A 25,893-nucleotide genomic window follows, 5' to 3' on the forward strand; every position below is an offset into this window, starting at 1 on the left:
ATACTCGAATTCCCCTTCCAGTTGTCTTGGACACAGCGCCAATTAAAAATCACAGGACTGAGGCTAAATTGAATGGCTTTCTCATTTGGAGGGATTTGGCTAAAGTCGCGCTCCTCCCCAGAGATGTTGTGGCACATTTCTCTTTAATATCAGCAGTCAATTAGTGAGGGGGAAGCAGAGCAAACTATTCATGAGGCATAGATAATTATCGAATTAAAAGGCGGTTTGCTAATACTGCGGCAGAATAGAGCTGACATCAATTACAGGCGGCAGCTTTAAAGAAAACCGGGTGTGTGTTTGTTGATGCTAAGGGAGCATGGCAGTAAAAAACAGTTTGAAGCCTGCTGCCAGGTCCAGTCTGTCTGAAGAATATTAGTGCATCAGCCACAGCGACGCACATCGCTGAATGTATAAGTGCGCTGGCCAATGAGGAAATGTGTGCAGTCAGGTATTGTGAGGTGGGTGTTGTTTAAAGATGCTGACAGTAGTGGCTGCTGAAGGTGTTCGGTGTTTGCTAGCTGTCAGCGCAGATTTAGGAGACGCTCAGTGTAAGTGAATGTTCTGCACTGTGAGCTGCTGAAGCAGGAAGATGATGATCTGCAAAGACTTTTGAAGTCTATCCGTGGTCTGGATTGGTGCCAGAAGTCTCTCTCATAAGCATCCAAAAGGCCAGAATGGTGGGTTTAATCTATAACACACAACCTGAACCTACCTGTGAAGAGACATGGGCTAGAGAAAGAAAGGGAGGGTAAAACAGCGGGACTGCGGTGAGCTCCTCAGAGATGTAATCCCACTCTTTAGCTAGTGAGAATGCATCATCAAAAGGAAACAGCAATAGAAAGGCTGACATCCTACCACTATTAATGGGCTCAGAAACTCCTGGAAGTGACATTCAGGTCTCATGAATGTACTGCATCTTTCTTCATACGCTGCACACAACATGCTTCCCTCTGAGGAGATTCTCTGCCTTCTACGTGTTAATTTATATCCTGTGGACTGTGAGCTGACAGCGTCATGCAAGTTTGGAGAAGTGATGAAATATGGCTCCTCCACTGTGGGAGCAGTAGTTTTACCTCAGTGAAGGAGAAACACAGACGTCGAAGAGACCAATCCCAAAATCCCTCTTTGATGGCTAAGAACTTTGTGCAGTATATAAAGGCTACAAGATGGATGTTGAAGCCAATAAAAAAGTGTTTTATAGTGTACTGTCAATGACCTGTCTAGTGAAAAAAGACTGATGCAAAGAACAATAATTTAAATAGGGCTCCAATACAAGAGATAAATTTAGAAAGCAGTGTAATATTCAAAATTTTTACAACCATTTTTCTCCTGAAACATGTTTTCTTTCTGAATTCACAAAGCATTTTTCACTAATGCCTGCAGAAGCAGTCCCACCCATAAAATCTAGATGTGAGCAATTTGCACCTGTTTCTTTCCACATTTTACCTGTTGTTTTTCATAACTTTCCTGGGGTGATTGATGTTTCTTTGATTTATTTCATTTCTTTAATTAACCAATAATACCAATTTGTATACCTTCGACCTTTCTTGTGCTCTTTTTTTCCTGATATTGAAATACTTAAAAAATTGCATTTAATTTTTTTCAGCTCGGTAAGAAAATTTTTTTTTATGTCATGCAAATACAGTAATTTTCACAAGAGGGAAAATACAAAAGAGAGACTTTAACTGCTTCAACTCAAATTTAAGCATTTTAAATGAATGGAAAGCAGAACTGAAGTTTACCAGGGCATTCAAATAAAAAATGAAGACATAATATTTATTGCAAAAACTGATTGTAAAAAGTCCTTAAGTCCACAGTCTAAAATCAATTTATTCTTCAGTTTTTGTCAATGGAGCAGGAAACCAACAAGGTGAAACGTTCTACGTTTTCTCGTTATCAAACAGGGAATTGGGGAAATTGGTGTTTGTACCTGAGATGTTGGTGGTAATTTCAGTGAGGGCAGTCTGGCCAAAGCCCTTAGCCGTTCGTGCTCGAACAAAGATCAGGTAAGTCGTTCCAGGGTGGAGGTTGGAGAACATATGGTACGTCTCATTCTTGAGCTTAGACACGGTTCTTTTGGGTCCTGGGACGTTTATGCCTGGATCAGATGACTCAATGCTCTGGTAGCTGATCTGTTGGCAGGTGAGAAAACACAAGATGATTTCATTTAATGGGATAAGAGCAAGTCACCTTGGCCCTGATTCTGAGCTGTGTTTGCAGACTTTGACAGATTTCATGTAAGACTATTAACTCACCCCTTGAAAGGCTCTGTAGAAGTTACTCACTATGACTCACTCAATTAAGAAATAAATTAGCTTCTTAAATGGTTGTCCTGATTATGCCGGTGCAGTTTATAATTTCACATGAATAAGACCTAATTGACATTGCATGGGTTTAATCAATGTGGGATTATTATTATTATTTTTTTTTTCTCAAAAAGACTAATGCACGCGATGAATGATTGCCTGCCTAAGTAGCGCATTATTGAGGTTGAAAACTCTGGACACCCCACATTAAAAAGTATACTCAAGTGTTTATAAGTTCAATTAACTCCTGTTAACAAAATGCCACAGATCACCGTCCTTAAAAAGTGTAATTTTTCAGAAAGTTTTTCTTCAAGAGGTTTCTTGCCTCGCATGTACCTGGTGGAGAGCTTCCACTTGAACTGTTTGAAAGAGACAAGTGCTAAATGATGTGACCTGCCTGCAATTAGGGTGAGGATATTAGGACGTACATCAGAGCTGAAGAAGGTCTTCTTAATTTAAAGGAATGAACATGAGCAGACATTATGAAGTGGGAGTGCCTACATCACACACCGAGGATACCTCCCAACCTCTCTCTAATCAGAATGCTTGCTCATGCCTCCTTGTTGTTGCAATATAATTGTTACCTATTAGAAATTAAGGAAAAAGAGACAGGACACTGAGGAGAAAAGGATGGAAGATAATTGACAGAACAGTGATGGAGATTTGCAAAGTGGAGGGCAGTCGATGGCGTTGTGGTCAATGATTCATTCTAAGAGTAATGAAGATTATTTCTCACAGCTTTCTCTGTCAGGTCACAGTGATCCTCACAAGAAAGTCCAAATATCTGGTCACTTTATTTTCAAGAAAGGTCAAGAAAGGAAACATTACTGTGAGGATCGGTAAGCAGCCCTACTGATTGCTTACCACAGACAGAGAGTGTACAGTAAATACAAAATCATTACCTAGCTAAATGGAAGCCCCACAGCTAAAACAAACGTGTGTGATTTATTGATTAATAGTGCCAGCCTCTGTTCCAATGGGACAAGTGCAATGTTAAGTCGAAGCCTGTGTGCAAGGTCAGCGAGTGTATCCAGCCCTTACTGCTATTTTTGTTAGTACGGACACAGTGAACCGTGCATTGAAAGGGGCACCAGTGGAAGATTTTAGTGATTAAGCACGCAGTGTACTGAATCTGCTCGGTGCCAGCGATACTGAAAATGACTCAGTAAATGGACAGGGGGGTATTTTTCACACCAGGGAAACAAAAACACTACAAGAAGAGGCAAATTTCAGTTTCCAGGATATTTTCTGCTCTGGTATGGGCTCCTCCATTTGAACGAGTGCAAATTTGGACTAGATTTTTTTATTTTGAGGTTTTAGCTTTTGAGAATCAGAAGTAGCCCAACATTAGAGTTTGGGAAGTTTCTAAAAGGACTGTACCTTCATATGCTAAAATGCATAGGATTCCTTACAAAAAAAAAAACAAAAAACAGACTTTTTCTCAACCCGTTCAAACCTAAAGAAGGAGTCTTCAAATTCAGGCCTCGGGGGCAAATGTCTTTGCTTCAACCCATCTGAATCAACTAATGAGGTCACTAGCAGAACTAGGGACCTGCTAGTGAACTAGTGACTGCAGTATGCAATCAAGATAGAACTTGACTGCATACTGAAGAGGTAATTCAGCCATTTGATTCAAGAGCGCTAGATCAGGACACTGCAGGACACTGGCCCTTCAGACCTGGATTTGAAAACCCCTGACTGAAAGGTTAAGAGTTTATTTGTCTCTTGATATTAGTTGTCCTCAATGTGACTGTTAATCAAACAGCACATATATAAATTTTCTGCAGATACAAAGAGAGATTGAGGTTGATCAGATTGAGATGATTTCAGGCTTGACCAACTCTTGAACACCAATTTATGCAGGGTGACCCCAAGAAATTAGACATCATCACATAATAGGAGCCTAAAGATCTTGCAGCAAAAATAGTATGTTTAATTATTTTGCATTTCTTTTCATTTTGGAGTTTTAGCCAAAGATCTACAAAGGAGAACAAAATATGATGAATTTGGTGCAGTGATACAGTCATGCATCAAGCGTGAATTTTATCGTCGAAAATAAATTGCTTGTGAAGTCTTAACATAAATTTTGAAGTGGCTTTCTTTATCAGCACCTGGAAGAGCAGATAATAAAGAGCAGTGCTCAATATCACTAAGCAATGACCATAAACCTGAGATTGCATCGGTTCTTCAAAATAAAGTTCAAAGACATTCTTCAGACTAGATGCCTTGTATTTTGTGGGCTCATTGCTTCTGAAATAAGACTCAAAACTCCTCACAGAATAAAATGTGAATAAAATGAATTAAAAATCAAATTTTACACTTTTGACCCTAAAAATATATGTTCCTGTGCATTTATTATGTAGAAACGAAGCTTCCTGCTTCACTCCACATGTATTTGTGCTGTTCTATGAACTATGTAAGTTAAGCTAACAGAAGTGTCTCTGTGGGCTCACCTCATACTGCGTAATTAGGCCGTTGGGCTCAAGTGGCTCCTCCCACTTCAGGAAGATCATGTCATCCAGAGGGGTGAAGGTGAGCGTCTCTGGCGCTATGCCTCCGGGAACTATGAGAAATTGTCAGAGCAAACATTTGTCAGGGAAATTGAAGTGCTGATCCCACGATGAGCATGTCGTGTCAATATCACCGGAGTGAATGTCACAGTGGCTCAGAACAAAGAGCCACAAGAGAAACTCACTACCAGAGAGCAGACAGGCAGAAAAGATCTGATAAGGACAATTTTAATACATAAACCGCATGAAGGATTTATCTGCAACACACACAAGAAGAAAACTTTCCACAAAGTATCATAATTTCATACCAATTTTCAGTGAAACTTTAAATATATTTGTGAATATATCACCCGCTTGCTTGGAAATTTGATTTCGACATGAATGTAAATGATTGAATATTTAAGTGAAGGCTGATTTCTGGGTTGTACAGTTGCAGGCTGTGTCTTCACAGTCTCAAGCTGTGTACAGAGGAAGACTGCTAGATTCAGTCCTGAGGCTAAAGCAAGAGCAAAACAGCTGAGCTGTCTCTTTGAATTCAGATAAAAGTTGCTTACTAAGACTTTGGCAAAAAGCTCTCATAATTGGCACACTCTGTATTAAAAAATAGATAGACATAATTATCCTAATAGCTAAAAATAAAGAAATTGTATGTGGCTCGCTCTCTGTTTCTTTATCTCATTGTGAGAAATCTTGTTTGTTTAGATTTTTATTTTCATGGGAGAATTGATTTTTCTCTCCACCATCATGCAGACGATAAGTCACTGCAGATAGAAGATAAGAGGCATGAAATTCTTTCTCAAGATTGTCCTCGTTTTCTCCTTTACATCTCAGTCTGAAAATAAAATGTCTTTTGTGACGTTCATTCAGGATCGTTCAGATCAGACACATGCATAAGAACTCCACTGTACAAAACCGCTTTATGTTAAATTCACCCTGAATAAAAACGGCTGACATACAGTATGGAACTGTTACACAACAGATTTATACTCAGAGATATACTTTGGAAGTTTCTTAAGGTACTCACACACTCTGAAAGTCAAATATTTCAGTGCTGAAAATTCTCCAGTTTAACATTCAATGTGACAACATTTAAAGAAATAGATTCTTATTCTTCATGTAACAAATACTTCACTAAAGACTAACTCTGTGAACATCTGGCTTCCAACATAATTAAAGTACAGGATGTGGCAATTTGAAGTTCTGCATAAGTGCTGCAAAAGAATTTAAGTGGTTAAACCAATAGTAAAACTATTATCTATGACAGTAAATTGCATGTCATACATTCTATTAACAATAAATATTTACTTAGTACAAAAATTGTAAATGAAATTAAAGAAACGCACACACACATATTCCCTAAATATAATATAAAACACTGGAGACACTAATTTAAGATGTTAAAGAGACTTGCAGGTACCAACTCCATGATCATTTCATCTATGTTTTAGTGGAAAAACCTTGTGAACATAAACTGTACCATCACATTCAAGTAATGATGTTTCTCATGCACATAATATAAATGATTACGTAAAGATAATGACAATAAGGCTAGAAACAATCATTTGGTTTTAATCAGTTTTGATCATACACATATGATCTTTAATAGCCCATGTCTGAGCTAGAAAGAAATTATAGAGCTCAACATATGCAGCCATATTTCAAAAATAATGCAGTTAAACAGACTGAAAAGTTAAGTGTAAAGCATACCAATACATTTGAAACCCTAAACTTGTTCTATCACTTCCCAAAGTGTAATTTCGTTACTTCCAGTTTTTACATTGTGTCCTAATATGCACAGCTTAACCTCCATCGGATACTTACTGTCCTCCTCAGTCTGAAAGCTGACCTCTCTGCTCTCCTTCTTCCCCTCTGGGTTTGCCAGTGACAGACGTACGTGAACGCTGTGGTACGGCGGCAGATCACGAAGTGTGAAGCGTGAGGCATTGTGCTCCACTGCCAGGCACTCGCGTACAGTGGTGTTGTGGCCTCCGCCGCCTCCTGCCATGGTGTAGCGGTAGCACAGGGACACTGAGTAGGTATGGCAGCGTGTCAGGTTGAACGCCAGATTCTCCCACTGCAGGGACAGTTGTCTGGACTGGATATCTGTGGCGACGAGGCCTCGCAGCGGACGCATGGGCTCTGAGGAAAATAAAAGAAGGTAATGAAGAAACAGAAAGTGGGAAAGAAAGTCCTGAAGGCTCACTGACTTTCAAAAAGTGTAAAAAAAAAAAAAAGTCTGACTAATATTTATGGACCACCTCAGTAGTTTCTCTCATCCATGCTGCCATATTGCCCGGCCACAACACAGAGGTCAGTTTGCTGCCAGCACAGCACACCCACATCCCTGATGGCAGAGCCGGAGCTCACGCCAATTGCGCTAATTAATAGGACAGGCTGAGTTTCTGTCGTTCGCCCACCAGTTCCCTCCTCTGTGCCGCAGTGTAAGTTTACTCTTCAGTAGCTGTAACTCTCTGCCTAGAGGTTTAATCCCCCATCATGGCAAAACTGCCAGCATTACGCAAGGACATTTACTTCCTCCTGGTCACTTTTACTGTTGGGTCATGGTATATTTTTAGACGTTAATTCTAGTCACAAAGGAGTTAAACTGCACTTTCTCTGACTCAGACTAAATGAACAAGAGATCTGTCTTTAATATTCCCCTTGCCGCCCTCACTGAGAGATACAGAGAGCCTCTATGCACAGAGGCACAGAACAGCCAGTGTTTGGGGAACGGCTGAAGCTGAAGAGATGCAAAGTTGAACCAAGGACACCGTTCTTATCAATCAAGGCCTTTATCAACAGCTGTTATTAACCCAATCAATGCCTGTTTGTCTTGCGATATGCTACATAATGTAGCATATGGCTTTCCTCTTTTCATAGCGTGTTTTCTGTAATGGATTACGGTTGCAGGAAAATGACAGTAGAGATAAGGGTGAGATCAGAGGCGCTTGAGGTTACTGGCCAAGGTCTTCACTTCTCTACTAACTCACTTCAGCACAGACGAGAACAAGACAAAGACAGTAGCTAATACACCAAAAAATAGGAACTAAAGTATTATATGAAGAGCTATGGTTCAACAGTGATGTTTACATACAATGTAAAAAAAGACAGATAACCTTTAGTTCTCACTTTCTCACACTGTTTTGTTTTCACATCAAATAACATCTCTGCTGTTATGTGCGCAGTTTTTTCACCTGTTATGAATAGTTTGTTGTTTTTTATACTCAAATACGTAAGAACAGATTTTTTTTCCTTTAAATTACCCTACCTAGTTCAAAATTCCTTTTAATCTGAGTATGCTATTTCTAGTAACTACAGAGAATTATTTTCTTATGTTGTAAATTTTACCAGTGTCATCTATCCTGTTTTTCACTTCCTGAGAAAAAAAAAAAATCAAACTAAGCCTGAAATGTCCAACTGTTCAAGAATGAAGCAGATTCTGCACCCCAGAAATTAACATGCTTTGGTTTAAAATGTATCAAAAACTTTGTGAAGATGTAAGTTGATGCTGTAAATAGAGAGTGATTATCCAGAGTGAAGTGAGTCCCACACTGACCAGACCAAGAGGCCCCTCAGAGAGGAAGAAGCTGATACAAAAACTCTAATTTTGGGGGGACATGACCTCATGTTTCATGAAACTAAAAATTAAGGATTTGATTAAAGTCCAGTGACTTTAATTTGCTTTTAAAGAAAAATAGCAGAATCTTACAAGCCTGAGAACAACATCCTGTCTTCCTGTGATAGCAGCTGTCACTGGATGATCTGCCCCAGAAGAATAATCTGCACAGCTCTTTTCCACAGGCGCTAAAGTAAATACATCTGGAAGGGTATTTTTTTTTTTTTTGTTGCCTTTTTTTCTTTATTTCATTGTAATAATAAAATGATATATTATTTAAAAAGAATAATATAGAAACGGTTCAGTTGCATTCTGCTAGACTCCATTGACTGCTTTACTTTGAAAATAATAAAACAGAGACAAATTAATCTCTCATGAATAGATGGGACAAACCCTTGTACGGTCAGATAACAACTTTAGATATTGTAATAAAAGATTGGACAACTATAAGATAAAGGTCTTTTCTTGTTTGTAATGGGTCCACTAGGGGGCGCTTTGACAGTGTAAATATGCTAGTCCAATACACAATTTTCTACTGACAACTATTAATAATTAAGGGAATTATAACATTGTCTGGATTTATAAGTTCTTTTACAGCAAGTAGTATTTTAATTACTATAAATAAATGTGCTATGCTCTACATAGAACATGGAAAGCATAAATCCTTTAAATGGCTCAACGATCAGAAAGTATTTATTTTAGCGTACAGGTAAATGAGCTAACTGTGCTAGTAGTTTTTGGGGTGTTTTTGCTGGGGGAGACAGCGATGACAACTAAACAAAATATTCCAAAGTCAAACAGTATAAAACAAACAGTATAAAAGTAATTTTACCAAGTATTAAGAAATTGTAGCTAAACATTTGTCAAGCAAGTAGTCTGCTTAGTTGAGATACCTGTTGATGCATATTTAACACATAACAGTGTTGTATAGCAGTTGGATTGTGACCAATATTTCATTGTAAATTTATAGTACTAAGCTTTCTTTGAAATGCTGTGATGATTAACCTGACTTGATTGCACAAAAACCTAAACCTAAACCTATAATTTCTTGCTTTGCAATAACAGAATCAACAAAATAATCAGCTTACCTGAAAAAAGAAAAATATGTTTAATTTCCTTTATGACCAATTTTGTTTAATGTTTTTAGGTTGGATTATACATAAATTTCTATGTTTTGTAAACTGTCTTAAATTTTTAGCTCTTTAAAATCTGAGTACTTAATTTAGCACTCTCTCACACTGTTTTTTGAGTGTGAGAGAGTGCTAAAAAATAATTATTTTTATTTGTACTACAAATGAAAATTACCTTAGAGTTTAGAGATTCAAAAAATGTGTAAATCATTCTCAACGCATTTGACAAAACAGAAATCATGTAAGAAATATTAACTGACCTACAAGGTAAAGTTGTCTGATTTAATGTCAGACAGTAGGCTTTGTGTCATTATATAAAGTAAATATAAAGATCTGGTTTCATCTGAATCACAGGCCTTTCTTTTTTTAAATCTCCTCACTCTTCTCATCAGGGAAAAAAAACAGTATTATCGATTTCCTCAACCGCTTTTTACTTTACATAGAGCACTTGAGTTTTCACGACAATCTATGATGAAGAACTCAGCACTCGTCAACTTTCCCTTTTAATTTCCTGTCAGGCATCTCGCACTAGATGAAAATATGAGTGGAGCGTTGATCTGGACCTCATCCCGACTAATGTGATGGTAGATGAATGAGTGGGAGCAGTAATCACAAAGTGGTAGACTGCACTGCACCCGCTGAAAGATGTAAATGCACCATTGTTCATTGTCTTAATGGTGCTGTTGATAGTCTGCACGGTTTGAGAGCTAAATAAAGAGAGGCATTTAACTGCTGAGTTGATGAAGCACTACCAAAGAGGCCACAGTGTGCTCATTATGGGGCTTCTCAAAGTGGACATTTGTGCCAACTCTTCCTCCCTTGTCTCCTCTTATTTGTCGGCGTCCCACAGGCGCTTGTTCTGTGGCAGCCTGTGGCGAAGGATCTGCAGCTGCCCAAATGTGTCTGAAGGTGTGAGTATTGGGATCGATGCAACATGTGGATGCAAAGCTCAGCAGTCGCACTTCAAACCCCGCTGTGCTGTGGTGAGATTCTACTGTAGCAGTAAACAGCTCTGCAGGGAAGGGTTACCTCTTAGCCACATTTGTCAATTTTGGGTTGTTAGATTCCTACAAGCGCGTCCGTAATGTTTCTTGATGGTTGGTGTCCTCTATTGGGACAGATTCACAGTCAAAAACCTGTGGCCTCCTGTTTATTTAATTAAGCAGCTATATAGCGAAAGCCTCCTATAGTTTTTGTGTGACCCTAATGAAACTAATACACATCCACCAGTTGAGTGTCGAAAGAGTGAACATTTTATTTAACTGCTTTCACTGATAGTTTTGAGAACAAACAGACTTTTAACTTTAACTTTTAACTACTTTTAATTGGCTGTAACAGGTTGGCCTTTTGCGGCTGGATTTTTCAGTGCAGATTGATGATATCAAGCAGAGTTTAGGTGGAACCGCAGGTTTATTCCTCCCAGCATCACAAACAATGTCACACTCTTGGTCTTACAAACATCTCAATGTCTCAATATCTGTCTCACAGGTGAAAATTGCAATCTTAAATAGTCCCAGCTGTGACAGTTAAAACAATCTGAAAATTCATAAGATAATCCCATCTTACCCTGTTCCCCTTATTGAATAAAAACATTTAACTACAACCACATCAACTTCCTTTTTATAAATATTTTTTATGTTTTATCCTTACCCTTACTAAAACACCATAAAACAGTACACCATAAAACAATACACCCTCTCCCATTTTTCTCAATGGTCTCTCCCAGGACCTATATCATTGTCCAGCCCCTTAGGACAATATTTGTCCAAACATCCTGAGAGGACACATAAAAAGACAGGTGAGTCACTATATTAGCACATTCCACACCTAATAAATTATGCACATCATTTATTAGTTTTATCCACCAATAGCTCATTGCTCTGAGTATCAATTCTCCTCTCTTCACAGTTAACCACCTCACTGGCCAATGAGGAGCAGCTGTGCAGAGCCAGAACAAAGGCTACACACCAATCCCTAAAATACTCAATAAATACAATTAAAACTTCTGAGTGCAAAATGTTAATTTATAGATCTATTTTAAAAGTGCAGTGCTAAATAAAGTGCATAGTGAGAAAGTGCAAATGTTTTTACAGTGCGATACAATACATTGAATAAATTAATTCAGTAATGAAGGCCTCTTCATTACATTTCCTCCCTCCTCTTTTCAGAGCTCAGTATCTCAGTCCTCTGAGACTCTGGATAAACAGTCAGCAACCACATTCGACTTTCCTGGCTTGTACTGAACTGTAAAGTCAAATGGCTGCAGTGCCAAGTACCATCCAGCGATGCGAGCGTTGGCATCCCTCATCCGTCTCAACCACTGAAGAGCACGATGGTCAGTCTCCAGGATGAAGTGACGTCCTAACAGATAATACCTGAGAGCCTCAATAGCCCACTTCATGGCCAAGCACTCTTTTTCCACTGTCGAATATCTCGTCTCTCGGTCAAGCAGCTTCCGACTCAGAAACACCACGGGTCTTCTCTCACCGTCCACCTCTTGTTGCAGGACAGCTCCAAGCCCTACTCCTGAGGCGTCTGTCTGTAAGATGAATGGCTTAGCAAAGTCTGGTGTGTAAAACTGGATGAATACATACTGCTTGTTTGAGATCGTTGAATGCCTTCTCACAGTCTTCTGTCCAACACACTTTGTTGGGGGCTGCATTCCTTGTTAGCTGCGTCAGCACAGCTGATCGTTCTGCAAACAAAGTATGAATTTCCGGTACCAGCCCACCAAACCCAGAAATCCTCTCACCTTCTTCTTTGTAGATGGAACTGGAAAGGACTGGATTGCTTCCATCTTCCCCACTTGTGGCTTTATTTTTCCAAACCCAATAACAAAACCTAAGTACTCCACTTCTCTTTGTGCAACCTTACACTTCTGTGGGTTCACTGTCAGTCCGGCCCTGATGCGGTGTAGCACCTCCTTCAGATGAATCAGATGCTCCTCCCATGTCCGGCTATATACTACAACATCATCCAAATATGCTGCAGAAAACTCTGACACATCTCTCAACACTTGATCCATTAAACGTTGAAACGTCGCTGGCGCCCCTGGAGCCCAAATGGCATGACTTTAAATTGGTACATACCAAAAGGCGTTTTGAAGGCCGTCAGTTCTCTTGCCTCTTGTGCCAAAGCCACTTGCCAGTAGCCTTTACACAAATCCAACGTTGTGATGTAGCTTGCTGAACGACTTTCTCCAGTAGATCGTCCACTCTAGGCATTGGGTATGGATCAAAGTTAGAGACACCATTTAAATATCTGAAATCTATGCAAAATCTCAGAGATCCATCTTTTTGGTACCAGCACAATTGGGTTGCACCACTCACTGCTAGACTCTTCAATGATACCCAATCCATCATCAACTTTATTTCTTTTTCCAGCACTGGAACCAATCGCTGTGGAATGCGATAACTCTTTTGACGACTCGGTGCATCTTGTTTCAACTGAATCCTGTGTTTAACCAGTGATGTAAATCCTGGAACTTCTCTGAAGAGCTGAGGGTCCAAGAGAGGTTTGATTTCTTCCTGCTCAGTTGGAGACAGATGAGAAATATCAACCAGAGCACAGTCAGACATGTTGGTAGGAAAGAATTTTTCAGTCACCTCCTCATCCTCAACCGCTCTCACAAATAACCTGATGCACAGGTTTGGTGACTGTGGAACTCCTTCAACAAGTTAACATGAAAGGCTTGATGCTTCTTTATCCGTTCCGGCATATACAGTTCATAAACCACTTTACTCACTTGTTTGGTGATCTCATATGGTCCATGCCATTTTGTCAGCAGCTTGTTGTCACTGGTAGGCAGCAGTAACAGAACCTTCTGTCCTGGCAAAAAGACTCTGTCTCTGGCCATCTGATCGTACCATGTCTTTTGATGATGTGAGCTGCTTTCATGTTGTCCTGTGCAAAAGATGTCATTTCCTGCAATCGCTCTCATGTTAATGACATATGCTGCAATGTTTTCACCCTCAGGTTTCGCATCTTCCCAGCAGTCTCTCAGTAGATCCAGCGGACCTCTCACTTGACGTCCATACATAATTCAAAAGGTGAAAAACCTGTGGAGACTTGTGGAACCTCCCTGTAAGCAAATAACAGATACGGCAGCCACTGGTCCCAGTCGACACCCGTGTCGGAGACAAACTTGCGTAGCATGTTTTTAAGAGTCTGATTGTATCTCTCCACTAGCCCGTCCGTTTGGGGGTGGTAAGGGGTGGTCTTAAGTCCCTTAATCCCTAGTAATTTGTAAACCTGCTGCAACAGTTTGGACAAAAAGTTTGTCCCACAATCTGTGAGAATTTCTCGGGGTATCCTACTCTAGAAAAGAGCTGCAGGAGACAATTAGCAACATGTCGGGCCTTAATGGATCTAAGAGGAAAAGCTTCAGGATACCGTGTAGCATAGTCGCATATCACCAATATGTAACGGTGACCTGTAGTGCTTCTTTTAATGGGCCCACAATATCCATGCCTAGCCTTTCAAAAGGAGTGTCAATAATGGGCAGCGGTTGTAGCTGGGCTCTTGCTACTCCTTTGCCTGAAGTCAACTGACATTTTTCACAGGAACTACAAAATTTTTGAAATCTGGGTATACATTCCTGGCCAAACAAAACGACTACTGATTCTGTTCAGTGTTTTGTAAAAAGCCATATGACCTGCCCACGGAATTGAATGACCCAATTCCATAACTTTGTGTCTAAACTGTTGTGGAAGAGCTAATGCTTCACAATGTCCTTTCTTCTGATACAAAATACCTCCTTTAGTAATGTAAACTGCATCTTCACAGAAGTCTACCTGGCGCTGATGAGTTTCCTCCTCCCTAGTTGCTTTCTCAAACCAAGGTTTTAGAGTAGGATCATCTCTCTGGAGTGCACCTAAATCTGAGGAATGTCAAACTCAAACATATTATTTGGCTTAGACAGCGTTCTATTCCTTCATTATTTGAGCCTTTGAACTTCTCTTTTCTTTTCTGAGCTTTTGACTTTTAGTTTTTCTCTGCTCTGTTTCCAGAGACTCTCCAAAATAAGGGAGTTCTTCCAACATCGCCTTTGAACTTGAGCTCTTGTGACTACATTACATGGTTTCAATATTTCTGGTACATCGGATTTGAAACATGGACCTGGGCATCTCTGTTGGTAAGTACTTGAGGCTCATAATCCGACTGATGAAGAAGGTCTAAGAGAGTGGGAATATCATTACCAAGTATAACTGAATATGGCAAAAGAGGGAACTACAGCTACTTGTACCAGGTATGTTTGACCTCCCACTGTCAAATACACCTGGCACTAGGGTAGACATGCTCATCTCCATGTATACAGCTTATTTTAACCCCACCTCACTTAACTTTTCATCTGGGATTAAGCTTGCATGTACTAAAGACCTGAAAACACCCAGAATCAAGCAATGCTTCTTCTTTCTTCCCATTAACTAGCACCGAAGTCGTACAAGCTTTTCTTTTTTCAACTTCAGTAGCCGCTCTTGGAATTGAACACATCAGTGATGGCTTTGATTTTAGGGCGGGACAAAATGTTGCGTATGGCCAAAACCATTACAGTTGTAACATCTAATATCCTGACCGGACGACTTATGAAATGACTTTTTAACCTTAGCAGGTCGATGGGAAGGGAACTGCTTAAAACTAGAACCATTTCTAGCCTGACTTAGACCAGAGCCCTGTTCACCCCCAGTGGACTTACTTGGTTGGGCATAATGAGTCTCTTGGCCAGCATAGGTGCTCCAGCTCCCCCTCCTGGCTGATCTGAAGACTTCTGCAAGCGTAGCTGCTTCTTCTGCTGTCTTCGGGTCACGCTCACGTATCCAGACCTCCAATTCTGGATTAACCATCCTTAAAAATTGCTCCAGAATTATCTGTTCAGATATTTCTTGCACAGTAGATTTATCAGGTTTGATCCATCTTGAAAACAAGTCTTTCAGTCGAACATAAAGTTCACGCGGCGTCTCACCTGATTCAATCTTTAGGCATCTGAAGCGGCGTCGATAAGTATCAGCAGTAATTTCATATTTTGCCAGAATTGCCTCTTTCAGTTTATCATAGTTCTGAGAGTCAGCAATATCCATTAGAACATAGGCTGTCCGGGCCTTTCCGGTCAACAGAGGGACCAGACGAATCGCCCACTCATCTCTGGACCAACGACACACCTGGGCCATCCTCTCGAACGTCGTCAAAATGCTCAATGTCGTCATCCGTCGATAAGGGAAGAATTTTGGTTCAATTATGGACCTGGAACCATGAGCCACCTGAACATCACTACCATCTGATTCTTCTGCAGGTGCTTCAGATGTTGAAGGTTGATCCTGTGTGTCTGACTCATCCTGTTTTTCCAGTACCGCATTCACTTGCAGCTGCATTTGTTGAAACTGATGCTGCATACTTTTCCACCTCTGCTCCTGGCGGGAAATCTTTATCCATCTTCATGTCTCTAGCCACCTGAGACCCGCATAATGGATTTCACCAACACCGCCAGTTCCTCCAACTTATCTTCAGGGTTGGTCGCTGCCATGGTTTCCATTTCAGAGGAAGCTCCAGCTGCTTCATCAGGCTCTCCCTCTTGGCCTGGCTTTTTACCACCTCTGGTCATCATCTTTGCACTGTGGCATGAATAGACGCACTTCTGACACCACTTGTAACAGGTTGGCCTTTACGGCTGGATTTTTCAGTGCAGATTGATGATATCAAGCAGAGTTTAGGTGGAACCGCAGGTTTATTCCTCCCAGCATCACAAACAATGTCACACTCCTGGTCTTACAAACATCTCAATGTCTCAATATCTGTCTCACAGGTGAAAATTGCAATCTTAAATAGTCCCAGCTGTGACAGTTAAAACAATCTGAAAATTCATAAGATAATCCCATCTTACCCTGTTCCCCTTAATTGAATAAAAACATTTAACTACAACCACATCAACTTCCTTTTTATAAATATTTTTTATGTTTTATCCTTACCCTTACTAAACACCATAAAACAGTACACCATAAAACAATACACCCCTCTCCCATTTTCTCAATGGTCTCTTCCAGGACCTATATCATTGTCCAGCCCCTTAGGACAATATTTGTCCAAACATCCTGAGAGGACACATAAAAAGACAGGTGAGTCACTATATTAGCACATTCCACACCTAATAAATTTATGCACATCATTTATTTAGTTTTATCCACCAATAGCTCATTGCTCTGAGTATCAATTCTCCTCTCTTCACAGTTAACCACCTCCACTGGCCAATGAGGAGCAGCTGTGCAGAGCCCAGAACAAAGGCTACACACCCCCTAAAATACTCAATAAATACAATTAAAACTTCCTGAGTGCAAAATGTTAATTTATAGATCTATTTTAAAAGTGCAGTGCTAAATAAAGTGCATAGTGAGAAAGTGCAAATGTTTTTACAGTGCGATACAATACATTGAATAAATTAATTCAGTAATGAAGGCCTCTTCATTACATTGGCAAAAATTTTAATTACTTTCAATTTTTGTCAGTTACTAATCATTGCTTTTAACAAATATTTTGACTCCATTAGCAGTATCTACGTAAATTTAAGATAAATCTATGTAATTGAAACATTTTATTCTATTTTAGTATTATTAATGCATGAAGTTAATCAGAGTTTCAATGACCTTCTAAATTATCTTATGACTTTATTTCCCTGAACATTTTATCGATAGTGGCCTTTAGTTGAGATTGGTCAGACAGCAAAGTACGTTGTGAAAGAAAGAGAAGATAAGGAGTCAAAGGTCAACGGGCCAGGAGTTTAACCAGTGACAGGACTTACCCCTGCATCATCGCAGTGCCCTGTCTCCCTGAAATTTCTATATGACATGCCTCAGAGGTAAATTTCTTTCAGCTCCTGGTCACAAGACTCACCTATATTTGACTTGCCACTGTGCACTGTGTACAGAATAGTTAGAGGACTGGATCAAAGTCTGGCATCTTGAGGTCACTAAGTGTCTATAGCAACTATTATCCAGAGGGAAACCATTTTGGGGAAATCACAAACAGAGAGTTGTAGAGTTTGCTGAATTATCTGGGCTAACCTGGCAATGAGACTAACATCAAGCTTTTCAGAAAGAAAAGTCCACAATTATACACAGTGGAGGATCAATCATGCTGTGGGCCTGTTTCTCTTCCAAAGGCCCCGGGGAACTTATTCCATTCCTCGCTAGACCTAAATACAACAACAACAACAAAAAACCCAGTGGGCTGAGCAAAAGAGAAGAAAACCTCAGAGCTGACTCAGGGCTGTGGACAATCTACAGAAACTGTTCAAAGAATAATGGTGAAAAATACAATTTTCTATAAACTCCAAGTACAGGAACCATTATAAATGAAGGTTATATGATGTCCTATTGTATAGAGTTGCAGAAGGTATTTATGGAAGGCGTTCAAATAAATGTGCCCAGCGCAGTAACCTTTGCAGAAATGCCTCTAAGACAAAAAAGAGAAAAATCTCAGAATAAGTTACGGGTATGATATTTGAACCAGGACTGAAACACAAACTGGCTGAACTGGCAGCTCAAAACTGCTAAAGGCTGAATTGTGGGTTTTGTGTCAGCATGATGGCTAGAGCTGATAAATTACGTTAAACATACAACTTTCACAGGTCCTGTCTGAACAATGCTTCGTATTTAGAGAACAGAGTCTCAGTTCCTGAGGACATGCATCTGTCTACAATTGAGCTATTGCACATCGGGTACATGGCCACACTGACGGCTTTGTGGTAGTCGGATGTACTGGATCATGACTGAATAGATGAAATGATAAATGACTTGCCAAGACAAGCTGAATACTTTTGTTCGTAGTGCAACTAATTTCACCCTGGTGTTGTCTCCTTTTACCAGTTCAAGAAGATTATGGCCAGGGCCTTTCTAAAGGGTTCAGTGACCCAACAGCAGGTGGAAGCCCATTAACATAGTTTGGGGACCACCTGCAGTCCAAATGCTTGCCTCTCCTGTGCGATTTACTTGAGGGGCTTCACGGTGTGCTAATGCAGCGTGCTGATAATCACAGTGATGGCTCATCAGGCACACCTGGACAGCCATCAGAGCCAGCCGGAAATCGTGTTCACATTCACGGCCATTAGTTTTATAGTCTCTGCACCCGGACAGCTCGAGTTTGCGTATGTGCGTGCGTGTGTGTGTGTGTGTGTGCGTGCGTGCGTGCGTGCGTGCGTGCGTGCGTGCGTGCGTGCGTGTGCGTGCGTGCGTGCGTGCGTGCGTGCGTGCGTGCGTGCGTGCGTGCGTGCGTGCGTGCGTGCGTGTGTGTGTGTGTGTATACTCATCTCGCCAACACGTTTGGGACAGAAAGAAATATTCATCGTGGCAGGGTGTGATTAGTCACAGTGGTAGGACGCTGCTTTTAGAGTGGAAATTCACTTTCCAGAAAGGGGTTTCAAATATCCCTTCTCTTCCCTGGCTAATTATCACTGCCTTGAAATCGCCACAGCAACCCCAACATCTATTTTCTAGTGGGTAAACCTAATCAGGCCAGCAGCAATGGGAATGACCGGGGTTCAGCAGTAGATCGTAAGGTCAGTGGGGGCTGAGCGGACCAGGTGATTTGCAGGGCTGTTCCAGGGAGCCTCGGGAAGCGCAGTCTGTCTCAAGGAGGTCAAATAAACAACTTGGTGAAGTTTAAATATGTGAAACTGTACATTATTGCATCTACAGTGTCTCACTACCATGAAAACATGCTAGTCAAACCATTATTTGAGCAATCTATCAGACAATAACGAATATCACTCACTCGCACAGGTTTACAGCTGCAGTGCAAATGTAAAGTAAAGATTTTTGGGAAATAACAAGCCCAGTATGAATCATTCAAAACACTTTTCAACATATTTCCTGTACAAATTAAATGAGAATTATGGGGGCAGAGGAGGACCTGCAACCAGTTCAATGAGTATGAATAACCTCTAACTAATACTTTCCTGTAGTACTTTGTTTAATTCAGTTCCAGGACTCAGCCTTTTAGAAAAGCACATCTTCACATGAAAATTTTTGCCCACTCTACATTCCCTACACTCACTCTGTTAGGCTGTGTAGATATCTCATAGCTCTCTTCAAGTACTACAAGGGTTTGCTGAGTAATGGCAATATGTTACTCCAAAATAACATTTTCTTGCATTTTCTTGTAATAAAACATCATATTTTCTCTGTTTATTTAATTATGTAGAATTGTTGGCTTGTGGTTTATGCCATTGTTCAAGGATATAATTTTGATATTTTGTGACCTGTTTGCAAACCAAGACTTTAGTTAAAAGATGCACATGTGAAAAAACTCCAACTAGAAGAGCTGTACTTCGCTTCAGGTTGTTAGATTCGCTCGAATCGATGGCAAGTATGAACTTATGGTGGAGGTGAAACGGTTTTAAAAGGATTTATCTTCATCTTATTTTCATATGTCAAAAACTTGCCTGAATAACAGAGTGAGTACAGCATGTAGATCCACTGTACAAATAAAACCAATATCCATAAACGGTGAAAGGCAAAAAAAAAAAAAAGTTAAATCACCTATATGGCTTCTGTAATAATCTTGTGCTGCATTTAAATGCCCACTTGAACAGCTCTGCAAACCCAACATCATCACTTATCCCACACATGGCTGAACAAGCTAATGTCACACTGGTTGAAATGTAAATAAATCATTAAGGACTGAGTTTAGTGACTTTCACAAACACGGGAAGCAGCAGCTATTAGAGTAATCTCCAACTGAATCCTGTATCACTTCATCTCATTTTCACCATTTCTGTTCAACAGTCACAGGTCCCCAACCCTTCCCCACTAGTTTCTTTCCTTTTTTTTCCTTTGTGAATTATTTGATACTCTTCAGCTGGAGATGGGTGTGTCGGGAAGCGAAGGAGTGCACAAAGACTGATGAATGAGAGGTGTCTTTGGCTTTCAGTTCGGGAGAGTAGCTTTAATATGTCATCTGAGAGAAGGCCGGGGAGGTTCTGCTGGAGCAGGGTCGGAAGAAATGCGACGGATGGTGTGTGGCAGGGAGAGACCATTGGGCATGGGAAAGAGTGATGACCATGGAAGACATGAATCGTCTGCCTGGGGGTAACAAAAGCTTTTCCTTTTTGTGCCCCTGTGACTACACAACGCTCACATTGCAGATTCAAGCAGCACTAATGACTGCCTAATCTTCTCTGAGTATGTCTGCCTCAAAACAATGTTTTCAAGCTTTATGTGTGCATATATTTTGAAAAAATTAGCCTGGATGTCGCTGTAACGAATATTGTTATTCTCCTTGAGCGAGGATAGTGACTACACATCCAAAGGACAGCTAATACGGCAAATTGATAAGTGTTTTCACCTTTATCAACTATAAGACCAAATTTGTTACAATGTCATGCACTGTACTATTTTTCATTTCCTCTCCTTTATATATTTATATTATAAATGTCTCCTTGAGAGAAAGGTGGAGTAAAAATCAAGTTTCTCGTTTGTGTGCAAATATATGGCACGATGGCTTGTGCTAAATTCTTTGCTGCTATCTGAAAAGAGCAGGCACTTTTAATAAAAAGCTATAATTAATAGTACAGCGGTATTTTTGCAATAAGTCTTTCTCCAAGACAAGATGTAATATATTTGATTCACGCTAATGTTAACATGTCATTGTGTGCAGTCAGATTAATTGCTCACTCCCACATGATGTCTCCGTACATCCAGTCAGTATTCATTTGATCTATTTCTCTTAGAAACCTGATTTATTACTCCCACACAGAAAAGGTTTCTCATACATATGGTTAACCATGTAAACTAAATCTCATGCTAATGTTGAATTAAAACCATTTAACGATTAGTCATGAAGCCAGATAAGCACACAAACTCCACACCAAGCGTTCTCAACTGGGTAGTGGATTTAACCTTAGTGTATATGCTGGATGTTTCCTCTGTGGTGATGCTGCTAACCTCTGCGGCCAACCACTGTTTCCTGATGCCTGTCCTGTTTTCAGACATCGGGGGGGAAAAAAGAAAAAAACTACGAACTCCTGTTCATTTGACATTATTTCCATATGTCTGTCTTCCTCAGTATATACCAAAGAAGAGCGCTTAAGGCCAACTAAAGCTATCATCTATCCGTTATCTTTCAAATAACCCTCAAACCAATATTGCCATGCAAGAAGCAATTAAAGCCTCACCCTAAGTCTCCTACAGCTCCAGAGTTCAGAGAATCTGGGTGATAACAAATGTCTCTTTTCTTTTAAGATAAGTCTTTGCGAAGACTGAGTCAGAGTTTGCTCCTCTCTGATTGAATTTTCAGCAGATTACTGTGGCAGATTTGGTCTCATAATGAAAGAGTCTCTTAAGTTACAGCATGTGGCCACTAGCTTAATTAGAATAACTTCATTACATAAAAAGAAGACCCATTAATAAGATATATTAATGGGGAATGAGTCTTACACAAATATGAAGTTCATTGAGCTGACTGTTTGGTACCGTTTGCATGTTCTTCTTAAAAAATTTATTCTGATAACCTTAGGTAGGTTTTGTTGGAAATTTTTGCTTTCAGACAAATGTAAAACAACATTAAAAATCTGAGGTTGTGCAATAAAGGTAAAAAAAAATACATGTTAGAATCAACACAAAAAAACTTTTTGAAAATTTCTAACCATCTACTAAAAATAAGGACATTTGTTATCCACAGATTCTCATCCCACAAGGTAAAATATGGAATAAAACTAATATTTCAAAGATTTTTTCCCCCATGTTATCAAGGATAGTTTATCAATGGAGTCTCAAACTGGGCTTGGATCTGGTATAGGGTTAATTGGAACTTTAAACCATACAATAATCCCAATCATTGGTCAAATCCTAAAAACGGCTCGATTACAGAAGATGGTCAAGGATATGGTGTGTCCATTAAATGTCACCAGAATATTCTTCATAAATGCTGCCAGAGGCTAATGTCTGGCTGTAAATCACATTTGCAGCATTTTCCAACTTTAGAAGGTTGCTACTAAAGTACTAAGCACATTTGTCATAAAGTGGTTGAATAATTTTGAGACTGCAATAGTTCGTTAAAGTTGCATTTTGTGTTTGGTTCGGATAAATCCATTGAAGCCATTTCTAATCTGTATATTTTGCCAAATAGCCTAATTAACGGGGGGGTTTAAATAATTTTACCTGCAGCAGTAGTTCTGGCTTTTCTCTAGATCTTTCTTAAACTTTAATTATCCTCAGATGAAACTCTTTGTCTGATACTTTGGCTGGATGCTTGTGACGCTTAAAAATAAATCACTAATCATCTTAAGCTTTTTAATACACATCAAGGTTTAGGGCTACAAAGTGATTGATATGGCAGACAATGATCTTCAGCATTATTCAGATTAAATGTTCCTTCTAGGGTTTCTAATGTTTGATAAATGCACAATAAAGCAAACAAAAAGTTCAATTTGATTAGAAGCACTGGGCTTACACCAATCTTTTGTTTTTGTTGTGTTTTTTTTACAGAGTAACCCCTGAAGGGAAAGTTGCATAGTAACTTAAAAATTATTAGTGTAGATAAATAATAAATAAAGGTTAGAAAGAGATATGTTTTCACCTTAATACATGTCTCTCCTAACATGAAATGAAATACTTTACATACATTTTACATAGTTGAGATTAACTCACAGGAAAATAATGAGAACTTTTTACAAAGTAGCTGCATAAGGTTTTGCTTGCGGCTGCATTAAGCCAAGTAGACTTGAAATGAGATTAGAGGGCTCACCTGCACACTTGGTTCTGCTGACAAGCGGAGGTCCAGGGGGGCCGGTTCCACCCTCACCAGGTCGAGTTAGCAGCACGCTGATGTGGTACTCAGTGTCCGGATCCAGGTGCCACAGTTTATAGGTGACCGTGTTTACTCCATGCACCTCTGACCATGGGGACTGACTAGCCCGGTACTCAATCTCCTTCCTGATAATGGGGCCATCTCCCAGGATAGAGTTAGTGTTGAGCTGGATGCTGAGGTAAGTGGAGCCGGCGCGCAGCAGCTGAGGCGGCGCGATGGGGGATGGAGGTACTGTGAGAGGAAAGCAGTGTGTTTTTATTTTCCACTTTAGGCCCCTTTATTTTAATGAAAAACACTTAAACTGCTGCAAAATGTAACAATCTTAAAGGATAATACCGTTTCCGATCAGTATTATGCAACCATAAGTATCTTAAAGCTTTATGTCTCAGATGGAGCTGTAAGGACTACAATGATGTGAGCAGGCCAAATTCTGGTTACAGTTAATTAGTCATTCATATTGGCAAGGCATTCACAGGCTTGAATGAACTTCAGAAAAAGTCGTGACAGGGAAAGAGCAGCTGTACACTAAAAGGAAAGCATGTGACAAGCCTTTAACTGTGATTAAGCGCGTTTATGTTTTTCTCTATCTGTCCACAGAGTTGCTCACAGTGATGAAACAGGAGACTCTGCATCACTGTCACTCAGGATTTCCAAAGCAGGAATTTATACCACAGCCCACCGGTCAAATGTCACTTACAGGCAGATCAATTACACCGTGTGAGTGAGGAATGGGAATAGAAAAGAAATGTCGACAAGGCATGAGAAGAGATCAGAGTGAGATTTGTTGCTGTGACTAATCATTCATTCCAGCAGAGCCGCCTCAGTCTTTTACGGCCCAACTTAGTGTGTGTTTTACACATTACCAGAAGCTCACGTCCTGGTTCCCTTAGCCTGCAGCTGTTTGTTTTGACATCGACCGCTTCTGAACTAAAAGGGCATCTTTAGGCCACAAGCATTGGCCAGTGTGATTAAAGTTTAAATAACTCACTCATGGTTTCGGCAGTTTTCAAAGTTTGCAAATAGGAAGTTCTTCTCGTCTTGTACCCTTGAATTTAATTTATTTGAGAGGTATTTTCTGTTTGTTTTATAGCTCCCCACAATCAACTCACCGGCGTTGTTTAATTAAGATCATATCTACCTTCAGAGTTATGAATCTGGGTGTGCAAATGCAGCATATCTCGAGCTATAGTCTAAATTAAATGCAAAGGTACTGCAGGGGTACAATAAAGTCTGAGAAAAATGGAGAACAATGAATTTGTTTATTTTTAATTATGTGAAAAGTTGCTGTCTGCTGTGGGGCAATAAGTGAGTTTCTGTACTATTCCTGCACATTTTCAACATTACTAAAATGAGTGGGCCTACCTCATTAAAGCCTCAGAGCATTGCAGGGGAGGAGAAGAGACTTTAATCTGACTTTCACATAACTTTTTGAAGCATATTTTTGTCTGAAAAGTTAAGAGTCATAGCAGCCGTAACAAGAACATTCTTCTTAAGAATGTAAGAAGAAGGAATGGATTGCAAGGCTGTTTTTTTTCTACGGATTTTTTCCTGATTCAGAGGCAGCTGATGGTTGGAAGATTAATAACAGTTTAGTGAAAAGAGATTCTTTATATAGCATCCATGTTATGAAAAGACTAAAATGGATTGATGTATTCACATCAGTTAGCGGGATTTAAACTGTGCAGCAGCAGAACGCATTGACAGACTTGTCAGCAGTGATGAGAGTCTGAGTGGAGCTGGATTCACTCGCCTTCAACTAAATAGCCAAACTTGCAAGATACATTTTTTCATTATGCTGTACTTGAGTGGTTCTAATGAGATGTCTGAGATACATGCAGAGCTAAAAAAGCAGTTAAATGCGGCTGGTCAGCCTAAATAATGTATTTTAAAATCCATCCATCCATCCATTTTCTGTTCACCCTTCTCCCTATTGGGGTTGGGAGTTGCTGGTGCCGATCTCCAGCTGCGTTCCGGGCGAAAGGCGGGGTTCACCCTGGACAGGTCGCAGGGCAACACAGAAACAAACAGGACAAACAACCATCCACACACACATGCACTCACACCTAGGGAGAATTTAGAAAGCCCAATTAACCTGACAGTCATGTTTTTTGGACTGTGGGAGGAAGCCGGAGAACCCGGAGAGAACCCCGCATGCACAGGGAGAACATGCAAACTCCGTGCAGAAAGACCCCGGTCCGGAAATCGAACCCAGGACCTTCTTGCTGCAAGCCAATAGTGCTACCAACTGCGCCAATACATATTTTTAAATTTAATTCTATTTTATGCAAATTCAGCGACTTTTGCTCAAGGTTACAATAATGTCAATGTCATAAAAGCAGTTAATATTTTGTAAAAAATTGAGATAAACAATAACAACAACAGAGCAAATGCCAACATCTGTGCTTCTTCTCCTGCAAGCTTTAAGCTGAATTTAGAGCAACCAAGAGAAGAAGACAGGAATATGTGATGTCCTTGTTTCCCCTTCTCATCTTCACTTAGCTGAGGGCTGGAGTCTGTTATGCCATCAAACCACTGCC

At 40.0% G+C, this 25,893-nt stretch overlaps 1 protein-coding gene across 4 annotated transcripts in view; it reads right to left on the minus strand.

Moving 5' to 3' along the window:
- Positions 1–25,893, minus strand: part of ptprub (protein tyrosine phosphatase receptor type Ub) — a 212,781-nt gene that overhangs the window by 54,963 nt on the left and 131,925 nt on the right. For all 4 annotated transcript variants that reach the window (XM_055042255.1, XM_055042254.1, XM_055042253.1 and 1 more), the window contains exons 7-10: positions 23,294–23,587; positions 6,638–6,955; positions 4,760–4,869; positions 1,931–2,132 (exon numbers count right to left, since the gene is read on the minus strand). In XM_055042255.1, the coding sequence (XP_054898230.1) occupies positions 1,931–2,132; positions 4,760–4,869; positions 6,638–6,955; positions 23,294–23,587 (924 nt within the window). The remainder of the gene's footprint in view (positions 1–1,930; positions 2,133–4,759; positions 4,870–6,637; positions 6,956–23,293; positions 23,588–25,893) is intronic.

Source organism: Poeciliopsis prolifica, unplaced genomic scaffold (assembly GCF_027474105.1).
Source record: "Poeciliopsis prolifica strain line A6 unplaced genomic scaffold, Auburn_PproV2 SCAFFOLD017, whole genome shotgun sequence".
NCBI classification, from domain to species: Eukaryota; Metazoa; Chordata; class Actinopteri; order Cyprinodontiformes; family Poeciliidae; genus Poeciliopsis; species Poeciliopsis prolifica.